The sequence below is a fragment of the Anolis sagrei genome, chromosome 5 (assembly GCF_037176765.1).
Source record: "Anolis sagrei isolate rAnoSag1 chromosome 5, rAnoSag1.mat, whole genome shotgun sequence".
Lineage (NCBI taxonomy): Eukaryota > Metazoa > Chordata > Lepidosauria > Squamata > Dactyloidae > Anolis > Anolis sagrei.
Window position 1 is genome coordinate 3,917,016 of NC_090025.1, and position 19,690 is coordinate 3,936,705.

At 44.2% G+C, this 19,690-nt stretch overlaps 1 protein-coding gene across 4 annotated transcripts in view; it reads left to right on the forward strand.

Moving 5' to 3' along the window:
* Positions 1-247: 247 nt before the first annotated feature.
* The window catches only part of CCDC142 (coiled-coil domain containing 142), a 36,003-nt gene continuing 16,560 nt past the window's right edge, over positions 248-19,690 (forward strand). Inside the window, exons 1-3 of one of the 4 annotated variants that reach the window (XM_060779503.2) lie at positions 248-348; positions 12,567-12,735; positions 17,312-18,697. In XM_060779503.2, coding sequence (XP_060635486.2) covers positions 283-348; positions 12,567-12,735; positions 17,312-18,697 — 1,621 coding nt within the window. In that variant the 5' untranslated portion in view covers positions 248-282. Of the gene's footprint in view, positions 349-7,831; positions 7,985-12,566; positions 12,736-14,858; positions 14,984-17,311; positions 18,698-19,690 lie in introns of those variants that run through there. The other 3 variants (XM_060779504.2, XM_067468455.1, XM_060779505.2) reach the window with 3 other exon arrangements.

Below are 19,690 nucleotides of genomic sequence, written 5' to 3' on the forward strand. Positions count from 1 at the left end.
GCAGACATGCTTGACCACTCTGCCAGCCTACACAGAGAAGCCATTGAAACCCACAAGCATGTAAACAATTGCAACAGAAAGGAGGAAACCATGAAAAGGAAGAAAAGGAAGCACCTGCACACCTGGCCAGGTGAGAGGGAGTTGGGGAGGGGCAGGAGGAGAACATACCTCTCCGCCTTCCCTCCGCTAAGCCAGTGACCCCCTCCCACCCGGTTGGGATTAAGGCCACTCCGGGGAGGCCAGCCATAAGCTCATTTCCTTCTGACAACCTGCCCTGGCGCCATGGAGCAGGAGGAGGAGGAGGGCGAAGGCTCCCTGTCCAGGAGTGGCAAGGCACCTCTGATGGAGGTAAGGGGAGCCTGGGGTGGGGGGCGGGGGGTGGGGGTGGTGGAGGCAGACAGAAGCCCCTCCGAGGACCCAGACAACAGCAAAACAACAGAGAGGAAACAAACAAGGACATCTAATCACCTCTCAACAAAAGATTGCCCCAGGCACTGCCAGGCCATCAAATGCTAATCAAGGTGGTCAGTTGAAACCTTCACACCTAGCTCCAGCAGACAAGAGTCCTTTGTCCCTCCCTGGTCATTCCACAGATATATAAACCCTTTTTCCTAGTTGCAACAACAATTGCATCCAAAGCCCTGCAATTGCTCAACTGGGTCTCCTTCCCTATCCTTACTTACTTACTTACTTTACTTAGGCAATCTCTCGTACATCGAGGATGATGGTCCTCTAAGTGTAGTGTCTTGGTATGGGTTCGTAGGTGGCTGTGGAACCCTATACTTGATCCACACATTCTTCCAGTCAGGGTTGGCTTGACGTGCCTTTCACTTGGCACGTTTTCCCCTTTCACCCTCCATTCGTACCTCTTTGAATTCTGCAGCACTGCCAGTCACAGCTGACCTCCAATCAGAGCACTCAAGGGCCAGGGCTTCCCAGTTCTCGGTGTCTATGCCACAGTTTTACGCCCACCTTTAAATCTCTTTTCCTGGTCTTTGCTTCCTCCAGCATGCTGGCGTTTGTCCGCCTGTCTTCCCAACATATGTCCCTCTGCTAATAATAATAATAATAATAATAATAATAATAATAATAATAAATGTTGTTTTTCCGTATTGTTGTATTGATGTTCTGATGTTAATTAATTGATATTACTGTTTTAAATGATTAATGATTTTGTACTGTGTTGTTGATACTGGTTGTTAACCGCTCTGAGTCGCCTGATGGCTGAGAAGAGCGGTATACAAGTGAAGTAAATAAATAAATCATAGAATCATAGAATCAAAGAGTTGGAAGAGACCTCATGGCCATCCAGTCCACCCCCATTCTGCCAAGAAGCAGGAATATTGCATTCAAATCACCCCTGACAAATGGCCATCCAGCCTCTGCTTAAAAGCTTCCAAAAAAGGAGCCTCCACCACACTCCCTCCGGGGCAGAGAGTTCCACTGCTGAACGGCTCTCACAGTCAGGAAGTTCTTCCTCGTGTTCAGATGGAATCTCCTCTCTTGTAGTTTGAAGCCATTGTTCCATTGCATCCTAGTCTCCAGGGAAGCAGAAAACAAGCTTGCTCCCTCCTCCTCCCTGTGGCTTCCTCTCACATATTTATTATACATGGCTATCATGTCTCCTCTCAGCCTTCTCTTCTTCAGGCTAAACATGCCCAGTTCCCTAAGCCGCTCCTCATAGGGCTTGTTCTCCAGACCCTTGATCATTTTAGTCGCCCTCCTCTGGACACATTCCAGCTTGTCAATATCTCTCTTGAATTGTGGTGCCCAGAATTGGACACAGTATTCCAGGTGTGGTCTGACCAAAGCAGAATAGAGCATGGGGAGCATTACTTCCTTAGATCTAGACACTATGCTCCTTTTGATGCAGGCCAAAATCCCATTGGCTTTTTTGGCCGCCACATCACATTCCTGGCTCATGTTTAACTTGTTGTCCACGAGGACTCCAAGATCTTTTTCACACGTACTGCTCTCGAGCCAGGCATTGTCCCCCATTCTGTCTCTTTGCATTTCATTTTTTCTGCCTAAGTGGAGTCTCTTGCATTTGTCCCTGTTGAACTTCATTTTATTAGTTTTGGCCCATCTCTCTAATCTTTCAAGATCGTTTTGAATTCTGCTCCTGTCCTCTGGACTATTGGCTATCCCTATAATCTAGATAAACAAAAATGTAATGTTCGTTTGTGGGATTAACAGAACTCAGGCTCTCTCCCTCTCTACAAAGAGACATTTCATGAAATTCCTCCAAGGCTTGCAGAAAGGAGGAGGGCTAGGGATGCATCAGGGTCATTACTAAGCGCATACCTTGTCCGTGGACCATTGATTTCTCCACTAAGCACCCTCCCCTTTCAATGCCATCCTCAAGACAATGACCGGCTGGGCAAAGTCCCACCAGGAGTTCAGTATCTAGACCAGGCATGGGTCAATTTTGGCCCTCCAGGTGTTTTGGACTTCAACTCCCACAATTAACAGCAGCATCTGCACTGTAGATTAGGCATGGGCAAATTTCAGCCCTCCAGGTGTTTTGGACTTCAACTCCCACAATTCCTAACAGCCGGTAGGCTGTTAGGAATTGTGGGAGTTGGAGTCCAAAACACCTGGAGGGAGGGCCAAAGTTGGCCCTTGCCTGGGTAGGCCCAACAGTGAAGACTCAATCTATATAAATAAAAATTTAACGTATTGTCGAAGGCTTTCATGGCTGGAATCACTCAGTTCTTGTGGGTTTTTTCGGGCTATATGGCCATGTTCTAGAGGCATTTCTCCTGACGTTTCTCCTGCATCTATGGCAAGCATCCTCAGAGGTGAGGTCTGCTGGGGGTGGGAAAAAAGGGGTTTATATATCTGTGGAATGACCAGGGTGAGACAAAGGACTTTTGTAAGTTGGGCTAGGTGTGAGTCTTTCAACTGACCACCTTGATTAGCATACAATGGGCTGACTGAGCCTGGAGCAAACTCTTCTTGAAAGGTGATTAGATGTCCCTGCCTGTTTTGCTCCAGGCAAGATGAAAATACTCACATACCGTACTACCTTGGCGCTGTATATATTCCATTTCATGTGCGATTCAAACTGCATGGTCATAGGCTCAAAAAGAAAATTGTTATAATGGTACTGTGTTTTGCGGTGGTTCTGTATTAGTCATTTTAGGGTGCAGACAAGCAACCTGGCCAAATTAGGATGCTCCCAGCTGCATGGGGACACATTTCTTGGAACTCAGGGGGCATTTCCCTGCTGTCCTCCTGCCCCGCCCCCTTTCACCTGCCTGCTTTCCTGGGGATTGGATGGTTAATGAGTTAATGAGGATTATGCTCTCCATTAAGGGAGGGGGTGAGAAAAGGTAGATGGAGAAGCAGACACGCACACACGCACAAAAAAAACTCTAAACTTAAAACAGCAGAGGGAAAACAATCAGAGACATCTAATCACCTCTCAACAAAAGATTGCTCCAGGCACTGCCAGGCTATCAAATTATTATTGTTGTTGTTGTTGTTGTTGTTGTTGTTGTTCAGTTCTTGTGGGGTTTTTCGGGCTATATGGCCATGTTCTAGAGGCATTCTCTCCTGACGTTTCGCCTGCATCTATGGTGAGATCTGACCTCTGAGGATGCTTGCCATAGATGCAGGCGAAACGTCAGGAGAAATGCCTCTAGAACATGGCCCTATAGCCCGAAAAAACCCACAAGAACTGAGTGATTCCGGCCATGAAAGCCTTCGACAATACATTGTTGTTGTTGTTATTGTTATTATTCTGACACAAAAACACAGAATGTCACAGCAAATGAGATTTATATGCTGGATTTCGTATATTATTATTATTATTATCATCATCATCATTATTATTATTATTTGAAACACAACAAGATGAGTCCACAGCAGACACTCTGCTGGTTGTTGCATTGGATCACACGTTGGACACTTCCCAAGTTGTTGTTGTTGTTGTTGTTGTTGTTGTTATTGTTATTACTGACACAAAAACACAGACTCTCACAGCAAATCAGATTTATATGCTGGATTTCATATATTATTATTATTATTATTATTATTATTATTATTATTTGAAACACAACAAGATGACTCCACAGCAGACACTCTGCTGGTTGTTGTATTGGATCACACGTTGGACACTTCCCAAGTTGTTGTTGTTGTTGTTGTTGTTGTTATTGTTATTACTGACACAAAAACACAGACTCTCACAGCAAATCAGATTTATATGCTGGATTTCATATATTATTATTATTATTATTATTATTATTATTATTTGAAACACAACAAGATGACTCCACAGCAGACACTCTGCTGGTTGTTGTATTGGATCACACGTTGGACACTTCCCAAGTTGTTGTTGTTGTTGTTGTTGTTGTTGTTGTTATTGTTATTACTGACACAAAAACACAGAATCCCACAGCAAATGAGATTTATATGCTGGATTTCGTATATTATCATCATCATCATCATCATCATTATTATTTGAAACACAACAAGATGACTCCACAGCAGACACTCCACAGCTTGCTGAGCTTCTCATATGCTTTACAGTGGCTTGTGGGTCTTCTTCTGAACGTGTACAGACTACATTATCATTGGCATATTGGAGTTCTATAACAGATGTTTTGGTTTTGGTTTTCAGTCTGCTGAGGTTAAACAGCTTGCCGAGCTTTTCGTATGCTTTACAGTGACTTGTGGGTCTTCTTCTGAACGTGCACAGACTCCATTATCATCGGCATATTGAATTTCTATAACAGATGTTGTGGTTTTGGTTTTGGTTTTGAATCTGCTGAGGTTAAACAGCTTGCCGAGCTTCTCAAATGCTTTACAGTGGCTTTTGGATCTCCTTCTGAACTTGCACAGACAACATTATCATCGGCATACTGGAGTTCTATAACAGATGTGATTTTGGTTTTGGTTTTCAGTCTGCTGAGGTTAAACAGCTTGCTGAGCTTCTCGTATGTTTACAGTGGCTTGTGGGTCTTCTTCTGAACATGCACAGACTACATTATCATCGGCATATTGAAGTTCTATAACAGACGTTAAGATTTAGTTTTGGTTTTCAGTCTGCTGAGGTTAAACAGCTTGCCACCTATCCAATAGATGGTTTCCATGCTTTAGAGTGGCTTGTGGGATTTCTTCTGAACGTGCACAGACTACATTATCATCGGCATATTAGAGTTCTATAATAGATGTTGTTGTGATCTTGGTTTTGGCTTGCAGTCTGCTGCAGTTAAACAGCTTGCCATCTGTCCAATACATTGTTTCCATGCTTTAGAGTGGCTTTTGGGTCTTCTTCTGAACGTGCACAGACTCCATTATCATCAGCACACTGGAGTTCTATAACAGATGTTGTGGCTTTGGTTTTGGCTTTCAGTCTGCTGAGGTTAAACAGCTTGCCACCTGTCCAATAGATGGTTTCCATGCTTTAGAGTGGCTTGTAGGTCTTCTGAATGTGCACAGACTACATTATCATCGGCATATTGAAGTTCTATAACAGATGTTACGATTTAGTTTTGGTTTTCAGATGGTTTCCATGCTTTAGAGTAGGTCTTCTTCTGAACGTGCACAGATCGCATGCTTTACAGTACCTTGTGGGTCTTCTTCCGAATGTGCACAGACTACATTATCATCGGCATATTGAAGTTCTATAACAGATGTTAGGATTTAGTTTTGGTTTTCAGTCTGCTGAGGTTAAACAGCTTGCCACCTATCCGATAGAGGATTTCCATACTTTAGAGTGGCTTTTGGGTCTTCTTCTGAACGTGCACAGACTACATTATCATCGGCATATTGAAGTTCTATAACAGATGTTAGGATTTAGTTTTGGTTTTCAGCCTGCTGAGGTTAAACAGCTTGCCACCTGTCCAATAGATGGTTTCCATGCTTTAGAGTAGGTGTTCTTCTGAACGTGCACAGATCGCATGCTTTACAGTACCTTGTGGGTCTTCTTCCGAATGTGCACAGACTACATTATCATCGGCATATTGAAGTTCTGTAACAGACGTTACAATTTAGTTTTGGTTTTCAGTCTGCTGAGGTTAAACAGCTTGCCACCTATTCAATAGATGGTTTCCATGCTTTAGAGTGGTTTGTAGGTCTTCTGAATGAGCACAGACTACATTATCATCGGCATATTGAAGTTCTATAACAGATATTGTGATTTTGGTTTTGGTTTTCAGTCTGCTGAGGTTAAACAGCTTGCCATCTATCCAATACATTGTTTGAATGCTTTAGAGTGGCTTGTGCGTCTTCTTCTGAACGTGCACAGACTACACTATCATCAGCATATTGAAGTTCTATAACAGACGTTATGATTTAGTTTTGGTTTTCAGTCTGCTGAGGTTAAACAGCTTGCCACGTATCCAATAGAGGATTTCCATGCTTTAGAGTGGTTTGTAGGTCTCCTTCTGAATGTGCACAGACTACATTATCATCGGCATATTGAAGTTCTATAACAGATGTTATGATTTTATTTTGGTTTTCAGTCTGCTGAGGTTAAACAACTTGCAATCTATCCGATACAGGATTTCCATGCTTTAGAGTGGGGGGGTCTTCTTCTAAACGTTCACAGACTCCATTATCATCTGCATATTGAAGTTCTATAACAGATGTTGTGATCTTAATTTTGGTTTTCAGTCTGCTAAAGTCAAACAGTTTGCCGAGCTTCTCGTACGCTTTACAGTGGCTTGTAGGTCTTATTCTGAACGTGCACAGACTCCATTATCATTGGCATATTGGAGTTCTATAACAGATATTGGTATTCTTCTGAACCTGCACAGACTACATTATCATCGGCATATTAGAGTTCTATAACAGATGTTGTGATGTTGTTGTGATGTTGGTTTTGGTTTTCAGTCTGCTTTCCACCTGTCCAATAGATGGTTTCCATGCGTTTGAGTAGCTTGTAGGTCTTCTGAACGTGCAGAGACTACATTATCATCAGTATATTGAAGTTCTATAACAGACGTTACGATTTAGTTTTGGTTTTCAGTCTGCTGAGGTTAAACAGCTTGCCACCTGTCCAATAGATGGTTTCCATGCTTTAGAGTAGGTCTTCTTCTGAACGTGCACAGATCGCATGCTTTACAGTGGCTTGTAGGTCTTCTTCCGAATGTGCACAGACTACATTATCATCAGCATATTGGAGTTCTACAACAGATGTTGTGCTTTTGGTTTTGGTTTTGAGCCTGCTGAGGTTAAGCAGCTTGCCATCTGTCCAATAGATAGTTTCCATGCTTTAGAGTGGATTGTAGGTCTTCTGAATGTGCACACACTCCATTATCATCGGCATATTGGAGCTCTATAACAGACGTTATGATTTAGTTTTGGTTTTCAGTCTGCTGAGGTTAAACAGCTTGCCACCTATCCAAAAGAAGGTTTCCATGCTTTAGAGTGGCTTGTAAGTCTTCTGAATGAGCACAGACTACATTATCATTGGCATATTGAAGTTCTATAACAGATGTTAGGATTTAGTTTTGGTTTTCAGTCTGCTGAGGTTAAACAGCTTGCCACCTATCCAAAAGAAGGTTTCCATGCTTTAGAGTGGCTTGTAGGTCTTCTTCTGAATGTGCATAGACTACACTATCATCAGCATATTGGAGTTCTATAACAGATGTTGTGATTTTGGTTTGGTTGGGCTTCCCAGCCTCGTCCCTGAATCGGGAAGGAAGGGGAGGGCTGGGCCGCTTCTCCTCTGGCTGCCTGACCCCGATTCACACGTTAAACGCGAGGTTGATCCGGGATTAGCCTCTCCTTCCTCGCCTCTGCTTTGCCGCCTGCCAATCATCCGGGCTCACTCCGGCGCCCTCTGCCGGCCAAGCGGGGAACCGCTCCTCGAATCATGTGCCCGCGCGTCCTTGGCTCTGATTGGCCAGCTCGTTCAGCCCGTTGCGAGGCCACGCCCCCTCCTCTCCCGAGGTAACTAACAGCGAACCCGGAGGAGGAAGACCCGTGTCGGAAGGAGAGCGGCTCCGGCGGTCTTGGGGCGCATCCCAGCTGGGTAGGAAGGGAGGAAAAGGAGCCTGGGGGACCCGGGCGTTGCCAGGGAGGCGGTCTCGCCCCGCCTCTCCTTTTGCACGCCGCCTGCACGTGTGAACGCGCCCAACTTGCGTGTTTGGGCTCCCAGGGGCCTCCCCGCTCTGGGAGAAACCCCAACGAAGCGTAGTTTCCAAGCCTGCGTCCTGGGAGTTGTAGTTTTAGGCAGCCCTGGCTCGAAAGACCTTGTGAAACTATAACTCCCAGGAACCCATATGTATCATCGAACTGGGTTCACTCTACAGCAGGTATGGGCCAACTTGGGCCCTCCAAGTGTTTTGGACTACAACTCCCACAATTCCTAACAGCCTACCGGCTGTTAGGAATTGTGGGAGTTGTAGTCCAAAACACCTGGAGGGCCCAAGTTGGCCCATGCCTGCTCTATAGTGTAGATGCCACTCCTGGGAGTTGTAGTTTGTTGAGTTGTAGCCTGCTTGGCCTAGATGGCCATCTGTCGGGAGGGTTCTGATTGTGTTTTGCTGCCTAGCTGAATAGAGTCAGATTGGATGGCCTTTGGGGGTCTCATCCAACTCTAGCATTCCTCTGTGATTCCTTCTCTGAAGATCTCTCAAGCAGAGACTAGATGGCCATCTGTCGGTAGGGCTCTGATTGTGTCTGGGTGGCCATCTGTTGGGAGGGCTCTAATTGTGTCTTCCTTCCTCGGTTGAATAATTGGATGGCCCTTGGGGTCTCTTCCAACTCAACCATTCCTCTATGAAGGTTCTTCAAGTTGAGACTAGATGGCCATCTGTCGGGAGGGCTCTGATTGTGTTTTGCTGCCTAACAGAACAGGGCTGGACTGGATGGCCTTTGGGGGTCTCATCCAACTCTATCATTCCTCTATGATTCCTTCTCCAGAGGTTTGTAAGTAGAGCCTGGATGGCCATCTGTTGGGAGGGCTCTAATTGTGTCTTCCTTCCTGGGTTGAATAATTGGATGGCCCTTGAGGTCTCTTCCAAATATAGCATTCTTCTGTGATTCCTTCTCTGAAGGTCTTTCAAGTAGAGACTAGATGGCCTTCTATGAAGGTTCTTCATGTTGAGACTAGATAGCCATCTGTTGGGATGGCTTTAATTGTGTCTTTCTTCCTGGATTGAATAATTGGATGGCCCTTGAGGTCTCTTCCAACTCTATAATTCCTCTATGATTCCTTCTCCTAAGGTCTTTCAAGTTGAGAGCAGATGGCCATCTGTTGGGAGGGCTCTAATTGTGCCTTCCTTCCTGGATGGAATAATTGGATGGCCCTTGGGGTCTCTTCCAACTCTATCATATCATTCCTCTATGAAGGTTCTTCAGGTTGAGACTTGGTGGCCATCTGTTGGGAGGGCTCTAATTGTGTCTTCCGGCCTGGATTGAATAATTGGATGGCCCTTGAGGTCTCTTCCAACTCTATCATTCCTCTATGAAGGTTCTTCAGGTTGAGACTAAATGGCCATCTGTTGGGAGGGCTCTAATTGTGTCTTCCTTCCTGGGTTGAACAATTGGATGACCCTTGAGGTCTCTTCCAACTCTACCATTCCTCTATGAAGGTTCTTCACGTTGAGACTAGATGGCCATCTGTTGGAAGGGCTCTAATTGTGTCTTCCAGCCTGGATTGAATAATTGGATGACCCTTGAGGTCTCTTCCAACTCTACAATTCCTCTATGATTCCTTCTCTGAAGGTCTTTCAAGTAGAGACTAGATGGCCATCTTTTGGGAGGGCTCTGATTGTGTCTGGGTGGCCATCTGTTGGGAGGACTCTAATTGTGTCTTCTGGCCTGGGTTGAACAATTGAATGGCCCTTTTGGGGTCTCTTCCAACTCAACTGTTCCTCTATGAAGGTTCCTCAAGTTGAGACTAGATGGCCATCTGTTGGGAGGGCTCTGATTTTGTCTTCCGGCCTGGGTTTAATAATTGGATGGCCCTTGGGGTCTCTTCCAACTCTATCATTCCTCTATGAAGGTTCTTCAAGTTGAGACTAGATGGCCATCTGTTGGGAGGGCTCTGATTGTGTCTGGGTGGCCATCTGTTGGGAGGGCTCTAATTGTGTCTTCCTTCCTGGGTTGAATAACTGGATGGCCCTTGGGGTCTCTTCCAACTCAACCATTCCTCTATGAAGGTTCTTCAAGTTGAGACTAGATGGCCATCTGTCGGGAGGACTCTGATTGTGTTTTGCTACCTAACAGAATAGGGTTGGACTGGATGGTCTTTGGGGGTCACTTCCAACTGTAGCATTCCGTTATGATCCCTTCTCCAGAGGTTTGTAAGTAGAGGCTGGATGGCCATCTGTTGGGAGGGTTCTGATTGTGTCTTCCGGCCTGGGTTGAATAATTGGATGGTCCTTGAGGTCTCTTCCAACTCTAGCATTCTTCTGTGATTCCTTCTCTGAGGGTCTTTCAAGTAGAGACTAGATGGCCTTCCTCTATGAAGGTTCTTCAGGTTGAGACTTGATGGCCATCTGTCGGGAGGGCTCTAATTGTGTCTTCCAGCCTGGATTGAATAATTGGATGGCCCTTGAGGTCTCTTCCAACTCTAGCATTCTTCTGTGATTCCTTCTCTGAAGGTCTTTCAAGTAGAGTCTGGATGGCCTTCTTCTATGAAGGTTCTTCAGGTTGAGACTAGATGGCCATCTGTTGGGAGGGCTCTAATTGTGTCTTCCTTCCTGCATTGAACAATTAGATGGCCCTTGAGGTCTCTTCCAACTCTAGCATTCTTCTGTGATTCCTTCTCTGAAGGTCTTTCAAGAAGAGACTAGATGGCCTTCCTCTATGAAGGTTCTTCATGTTGAGACTGGATGGCCATCTGTTGGTAGGGCTCTAATTGTGTCTTCCTTCCTGGATTGAACAATTGGATGGCCCTTGAGGGCTCTTCGAACTCTAGCATTCTTTTACGAAGGTTCTTCAAGTTGAGAGTAGATGGCCATCTGTTGGGAGGGCTCTGATTGTGTCCTCCGGCCTGGGTTGAATAATTGGATGGCTCTTGAGGTTTCTTCCAACTCAACCATTCTTCTATGAAGGTTCTTCAAGTTGAGAGCAGATGGCCATCTGTTGGGAGGGCTCTAATTGTGTCTTCCTTCCTGGGTTGGACAATTGGATGGCCCTTGGGGTCTCTTCCAACTCAAACATTCATCTATGAAGGTTCTTCATGTTGAGACTAGATGGCCATCTGTTGGGAGGGCTCTAATTGTGTCTTCCTTCCAGAGGTTTGTAAGTTGAGCATGGATGGCCATCTGTCGGGAGGGCTCTAATTGTGTCTTCCTTCCTGGCTTGAATAATTGGATGGCCCTTGAGGTCTCTTCCAACTCTACCATTCCTCTATGAAGGTTCTTCACGTTGAGACTTGATGGCCATCTGTTGGGAGGGCTCTAATTGTGTTTTCTGGCCTGGGTTGGACAGTTGAATGGCCCTTGGGGTCTCTTCCAACTGTAGCATTCTTCTGTTAAGGTTCTTCAAGTTGAGAGTAGATGGCCATCTGTTGGGAGGGCTCTAATTGTGTCTTCTGGCCTGGATTGAATAATTGGATGGCCCTTGGGGTCTCTTCCAACTCTATCATTCCTCTATGAAGGTTCTTCAAGTTGAGACTAGATGGCCATCTGTCGGGAGGGCTCTAATTGTGTCTTCCTTCCTGGGTTGGACAATTGGATGGCCCTTGGGGTCTCTTCCAACTGTAGCATTCTTCTGTGAAGGTCTTTCAAGTAGAGACTAGATGGCCATCTGTCGGGACGGCTCTAATTGTGTCTTCCTTCCTGTGTTGCATAATTGAGTCTTCTTCTGAATGTGCACAGACTTCATTATCATCAGCATACTGATGTTGTGGTTTTGGTTTTGAGTCTGCTGAGGTTAAACAGCTCGCCGAGCTTCTCGTACGCTTTACAGTTCCTTTTGGGTCTTCTTCTGAATGTGCACAGACTCCATTATCATCGGCATATTGGAGTTCTATAACAGATGTTGTTACTTTGGTTTTGGCTTTCAGTCTTCTGAGGCTAAACATCTTGCCACCTGTCCAATAGATGGTTTCCATGCTTAAGAGTGGCTTGTAGGTCTTCTTCTGAACGTGCATAGACTACATTATCATCGGCATATTGGAGTTCTATAACAGATGTTGTGGTTTTGGTTTTGGCTTTCAGTCTTCTGAGGTTAAATAGCTTTCCACCTGTTCAATAGATGGTTTCCATGCTTAAGAGTAGCTTGTAGGTCTTCTTCTGAACGTGCATAGACTACATCATCATCGGCATATTGGAGTTCTATAACAGATGTTGTGGTTTTGGTTTTGGCTTTCAGTCTTCTGAGGTTAAATAGCTTTCCACCTGTTCAATAGATGGTTTCCATGCTTAAGAGTGGCTTGTCGGTCTTCCTCTGAACATGCATAGACTACATTATCATCGGCATATTGGAGTTCTATAACAGATGTTATGATTTTGGTAGCATTCTTCTATGATTCCTTCTCCGAAGGTGTTTCAAAAGTATGGCCATCTGTTGGGAGGGCTCTGATTGGGGTTGGTCTAGATGTCCTTGAGGGGTCCCATCCGACTCTGGGATTGTGTGAGCCTGGTGCTTTCTCTCCGCAGGTGGTCCAGGCCGAGGCGGTGGGCCTGAACGCCATCTTCCTCCTCCTCATGTCCCGCGTCTCTCAGGCTTCGGGGTCCATCTTGCCGCCTTTGGGGTCCCTGGTGGCCCCCAGGAAGGGGCCCGGCCCGGCCAACGGCAACGGGGAGCAAGGGGAGGCTGCGGACACAGGTGGGTTTATTTAGACCAGGAGGAGACACTCACCTAGTTGGAACTCTCTCCTTTGGCCCTCCAGGGGTTTTGGACTCCAACTCCCACAATTCCGAACAGCCGGTAGGCTGTTCGGAATTATGGGAGTTGGAGTCCAAAACCCCTGGAGGGCCCAAGTTTGCCCATAAGTGATCTACCTACATCCATATCTTGCACACAAGAGGTGGGTAAGAAATAAAATAGTAGTAGTAGTAGTAGTAGTAGTAGTTACAATGCATGAGGATTCACTATGTTACCGTGTCGTCTAAACACTCCAGTAAAGCCACTTTGAGTCCCCTTCGGGGTATAAATAAATGTTGTTGTTGTTGTTGTTGTTGTTATTATTAATTTGTATGTATCTGTATATCGTTCTACAATATCTAAAGAGCAATGCTATTTACTTTTGATGACTGTATTTCACTATTATACTGTACTTCATTGTTTCACTATTTCAATATTATACTGTACTTCACTAATTCACTAATTCACTATTATACTGTACATTGATTCACTATTATACTATACTTCATTGTTTCACTATTTCACTAATACTTTACTTCCTTGATTCACTATTTTGCTATTATACTGTACTTTATTGATTCACTATTTCACTATTATACTGTACCTCCTCACTGTTCCCTGATTATACTGTACATTGATTCACTATGTCACTTTTGTAGTGTACACTGATTCACTATTTCAATATTATACTGTACTTCCTCACTATTTCATTATTATACTGTACATTGATTCACTATTTCACTTTTATATTGTACATTGATTCACTATTTCACTATTATACTGTACTTCATTGATTCACTATTTCAATATTATACTGTACTTCATTAATTCACTATTTTTCTATTATACTGTACTTTATTGATTCAGTATTTTTCTATTATACTGTACTTCCTCGCTATTTCATTCTTGTACTCTACATCGATTCACTATTTCACTTTTATACTGTACATTGATTCACTATTTCATTTTTTATATTGTACATTGATTCACTATTTCACTATTATACTGCACTTTATTGATTCACTATTTCAGTATTATACTGTACTTCATTAATTCACTATTTTCTATTATACTGTACTTCATTGGTTCTGTATTTTGCTATTATACTGTACTTCCTCACTATTTCATTCTTGTACTCTACATCGATTCACTATTTCACTTTTATATTGTAGATTGATTCACTATTTCACTATTATACTGTACTTCATTAATCCACTATTCTGCTATTATCCTGTATTTCATTGATTAACTATTTCACTATTACACTGTACATTGATTCACCACTTCACTATTATACTGTACCTTCTCACTATTTCACTATTATACTGTACTTCCTTGATTCACTATTTCACTATTATACTGTACCTCCTCACTATTTCAACATTATACTGCACATCGATTCACTATTTCACTATTATACTGTACGTTGATTCACTATTTCACTATTATGCTGTACCTCCTCACTATTTCACTATTATGCCATATTTCATTAATTCAGCTTTTCACTATTATACTGTACTTTATTGATTAACTATTTCACTATTATACTGTACATTGATTCACTATTTCACTATTATGCTGTACCTCCTCACTATTTCAAGATTATACTGCACATTGATTCACAATTTCACTATTATACTGTACATTGATTTACTATTTCACTATTATGCTGTACTTCCTTGATTCACTATTTCACTATTATACTGTACCTCCTCACTATTTCAACATTATACTGCACATTGATTTACTATTTCACTATTATGCTGTACCTCCTCACTATTTCAAGATTATACTGGACATTGATTCACTATTTCACTATTATACTGTACATTGACTCACTATTTCACTATTATGCTGTACTTCCTTGATTCACTATTTCACTATTATGCTGTACCTCCTCACTATTTCAACATACTGCACATTGATTCACTATTTCACTATTATACTGTACATTGACTCACTATTTCACTATTATAATGTACTTCATTGATTCACTAGTTCACTATTATACAGGACTTCATTGGTTCTCTATTTCACTATTATACAGGACTTCATTGGTTCACTATTTCACTTTGATACTGTAGTTCCTTGATTCTCATCCGGCCAGCCTCTCAGGTCATCCAGGCAGCAGGGCGGCTTAATCCCTGGCATTAGCAGCCAATTGCAGGAGCAGCAGAGGCCACTGACCTTCAAGAGACCTTTGAGACAAGTAGCTATCCATCTAATTGGTTTTTTGTAATTAACTTTTATTCAGAAATAGGGGGGGAGGGGAGGATGAAAACACAAAAAAAGATATAACACTGGAACTACTAAATCAAACACAGCTAAACACATGGACATGTCAAGCACACCACTATTGCGACTAGTCTATGAACCTCACTCTCATTGTATGTTGAATTTTTACTTCTTGGTTTCCTGCTTCCTTTAGCTAACACTATTGTAGTAATAGTAGTAGTAGCAGTAGTAGTAGTAGTAGTCATTTTATTTCTTACCCGCCTCTCCTCGTGGCTGGAGGTGGGTCACAGCACACTCAAAAGTCACAAACATTGCAAAAAATTATAAACACACATATTAAAATGTAGTCCTATAAAAGATACAGTATGTAATAAAGCCATCAGGTTGTTTACTTCAGCTAGTTTTCTTTGCCTTCTGTTCTTAATGTTTTGGGATAACCAGTTCTTTCTGTCTCTCGGCATAGACATTGTAGTAATTGTCCATATCTTATTTCCAGTTGATCCTCCAGTATCATATGTTTTTGAGTCCAGTGTTTCTGGGTTTTTTTAAACAAGACTACTCCAGAGGACAGGAATGGGCAAACTCCAGCCCTCCAGGTATTTTGGACTCCAACTCCCACAATTTCTAACAGTCTACCGGCTGCTAGGAATTGTGGGAGTTGAAGTCCAAAACACCTGGAGGGACAAAGTTTGCCCACACTTGCTATAGGATACAATATTCTATATTTCACTATTATACTGTACAGTGACTCACTATTTCACTATTATACTGTACTTCATTGATTCACTATTTCACTGTTATACTGTACTTCATTGATTCACTATTTCACTATTATACTGCACATCGACTCACTATTTCACTATTATACTGTACTTCATTCATTCACTATTTTGCTATTATACTGTACATTGAATCACTATTATACTGTCCTTCATTCATTCACTATTTCACTATTATACTGTACATTGAATCACTATTATACTGTACTTCGTTGATTCACTATTTCAATATTATACTGTACCTTGAATCACCATTATACTGTACTTCATTTATTCACAATTTTGCTATTATCCTGTACACTAAATTACTATTATATTGTATTTCATTAATTCACTATTTCACTATTATACTGCACATCAACTCAGTATTTCACTATTATGCTGTACTTCATTGGTTCACTGTTTTGCTATTATACTGTACATCAAATCACTATTATTCTGCACTTCATTAATTCTCTATTTCACTTTATACTGTACATTGAATCACTATTATACTATACTTCATTGATTCACTATTTCACTATTATACTGTACATTGAATCACTATTATACTGTACTTCATTGATTCACTATTTCGCTATTATACTGTACTGTACTTCATTGATTCACTATTTCACTATTGTACTGTAGCTTGAATCACCATTATACTGTACTTCATTGATTCACAATTTTGCTATTATACTGTACATTGAATCACTATTATACTATACTTCATTAATTCACTATTTCACGATTATACTGTACTTCATTGATTATACTGTACTTCATACTGTACTATTTCATGATTATATTGTATTTCACTATTATACTGTACTGTACTTCATTGATTCACGATTTTGCTATTATACTGTACACTGAATCACTATTATATTGTACTTCATTGATTCACTATTTCACTATTATACTGTACATTGAATAACCATTATACTGTACTTCATTAATTGACTTTTTCACTATCCTACTGTATGTCATTAATTCACTATTTCACTATTATACTATACATCAACTCACTATTTCACTATTATACTGTACTTAATTGATGCATTACTTCGCTATTATACTGTACATCGATCCATTGTATCGTATAGGATACAAGGTTTTATATACGCTAGAGATGCCATCCTAAGAAACGAGACCTGGAAAACTACAAAAAAAGAGGAGAACTAGGTTCTTGTGGGTTTTTTCGGGCTATAGAGCCATGTTCTAGAGGCATTTCTCCTGACGTTTCGCCTGCATCTATGGCAAGCATCCTCAGAGGTTGTGAGATGCTTGCCATAGATGCAGGCGAAACGTCAGGAGAAATGCCTCTAGAACATGGCTCTATAGCCCGAAAAAACCCACAAGAACCTAGTGATTCCAGCCATGAAAGCCTTCGACAATACAAAGAGGAGAACTGCTGACCAGAGACAAATGATTAACTCTGTGGTGGAAAACAACATGTTTACATTACCAAAGCCAACGGCTCTTTAAAACCCCATCTATTTGTCTCCCCGATCCACTCACCCCCCATTTCTCTTTTTCAGGCTCCAGCTCGCTGATGAACTTGGCCCGTCCCTTCCAGAAGGCGGAGGCTCTCCTGCGCCAGTGCGTGAGCCCGGGCCTGTGGCGCCAGCTCCCCTTCCAGGCTGGCTCGAGTTCCTACGACAGTGAGGAGGAGGACTCCCCCGGGGGCTTGGCCCGCCTGGCTCAGGTGGAGGGCAGCTTCTCGGGCCTCCGCCGCTGCTTGCGCGTGCAGGAGAATCCCCGGAGCGAGACCTTCCGCGGCTTGGTCCGTCCCTCCAGCCCGGAGGCTGCCCGAGGCGCCTTTTCCCACCACCCGGCTCGGGCCAGTGTGGCTCGCCAGTGCGCCACCCTTCACGCCCTGCTTCAGCACCGGCACCACCTGCGCCTGGCTCGTCACTATGGCCGGCGTCTCAAGGCAGCCTCGGACTTCGTGGGCCACCTGCGGGCCGCACGGCGATGCCTCCTGCTCCCGGCCGGCCGGCGGAACCCCTCCTGGCCCCGCCTGCTGCGCGGCCTCTGTGAGGAGATGCGGGCGCACGCTGCGCATTGGGAAGGGCTGCGGCAGCACATCCGGCGCGACCCCTGGCTGCGGCCTCTGCTGCTCCAGCGCCCGGAGGCGGTGCGGCGCATGAAGCACGCTCTCTCCTTGCTGGCCTTGCATGCGGCCCGGCTTCTGGAAGGATGCTTGGAGGCCTACCTGCGCTCGGTCACCTACCCGGCCGCCCCCGGGCCCCTCTCGGACCTCTTCCAGGGTTTGGAGATCTACAACCAGGTGCTGGGTGACCAGTCCTTGCAGGAGGCCTTCCTGGAGCTGGGGGAGACCAACCCTGGGGCACGGAGGGTGCCAAGTGGCTCCCAGGGCATGTTCCCAATAGATCGAGTGCTGGGCATCCTGGCATCAGAGCGGGGTCAGTGGGCAGGCCAGAAGCTGTACCAGCTCCTTCTCCAACAGCCGCCACTGGCAACCGGGCCAGCTTGGGAGGGCCACCCTGAGTATTGGCTGGGGGAGGAGGACCCCAAGATGGGAGAGGGGCCACCCAGCCTCCCTGAGGAGCTGCAGGTCCTCTGCCAGAGGGAGGAGGACGCACTTTTGCCCATCCTGCGGGAGCTGGTGTCCTCCGCCCAAAGCCTGCGCCACCACATCCTCCAGCGACCCAAGCAAGAGAAGCCTCTGGAGGAGTCCCCCGAGGTGTCGGCCGCCCTGCCTGGATGGAAGTCCGTGCGCTGGCTGGACGCCTCCTTCGCCGAGGCAGCCGCTGGGCTCTACGCCGAACTCCGGCCCCTCCTCTGGAGAGTTGCTGCATCCACCCTGGAGCACCGGCTGCAGCTCCATTGGCCCGGGGCTCGGTGGCAGGAGGGGGCCGGAGCCCAACTGGGCCAGCAGCTCAACTGGGCCCTGGCACAGGGTAAGCGTGGGCAAGAGAGAGAGAGAGAGATGCGTGGGGCAGTTGGGCCCGGGGCTTGACAGATTGCTAATTATTTAAATTACAGTTGTTATGCTTAAGTAGCTCTTTATATGGTGTTATTTTGGTTATTAGATTTGTACTAGCCATCCCCTGCCGTGCGTTGCTGTGGCCTAGTATGTGTATATATGTTTTGTGTGTATATATATGTGTGTCTGTATGTGTATATACCAGTATTAAAAAACTCTAAAATTACAACAGCAGAACAACAGAGAGGAAACAATCAGGCACATCTAATCACCTCTCAACAAAAGGCACTGTGTATATACCAGTATTAAAAAACTCTAAAATTACAACCTCAAAACAGTAGAGAGGAAACAATCAGGCACATCTAATCACCTCTCAACAAAAGATTGCCCCAGGCACTGCCAGGTCATCAAATGCTAATCAAGGTGGTCAGTTGAAACATTCACACCTAGCTCCAGCAGACAAGAGTTCTTTGTCCCACCCTGGTCATTCCACAGATATATAAACCCTTTTTCCTAGTTTCAACAGACCTCACTATCTCTGAGGATGCTTGCCATCAAATGCTAATCAATGTGGTCAGTTGAAACATTCACGCCTAGCTGCAGCAGACAAGAGTCCTTTGCCCCACCCTGGTCATTCCACAGATATATAAACCCTTTTTCCTAGTTTCAACAGACTTCACTATCTCTGAGGATGCTTGCCATCAAATGCTTATCAAGGTGGTCAGTTGAAACATTCACACCTAACTCCAGCAGACAAGAGTTCTTTGTCCCACCCTGGTCATTCCACAGATATATAAACCCACTTTCCTAGTTCCAATAGACCTCACTACCTCTGAGGATGCTTGCCATAGATGCAGGCGAAACGTCGGGAGAGAATGGAACTCTGAAAGACGAAACGCTAAGCACGAGAATAGTTTTTATATGATTTTTTATATGATGTGTTATGTACTAGTTGTGGATTTAATGT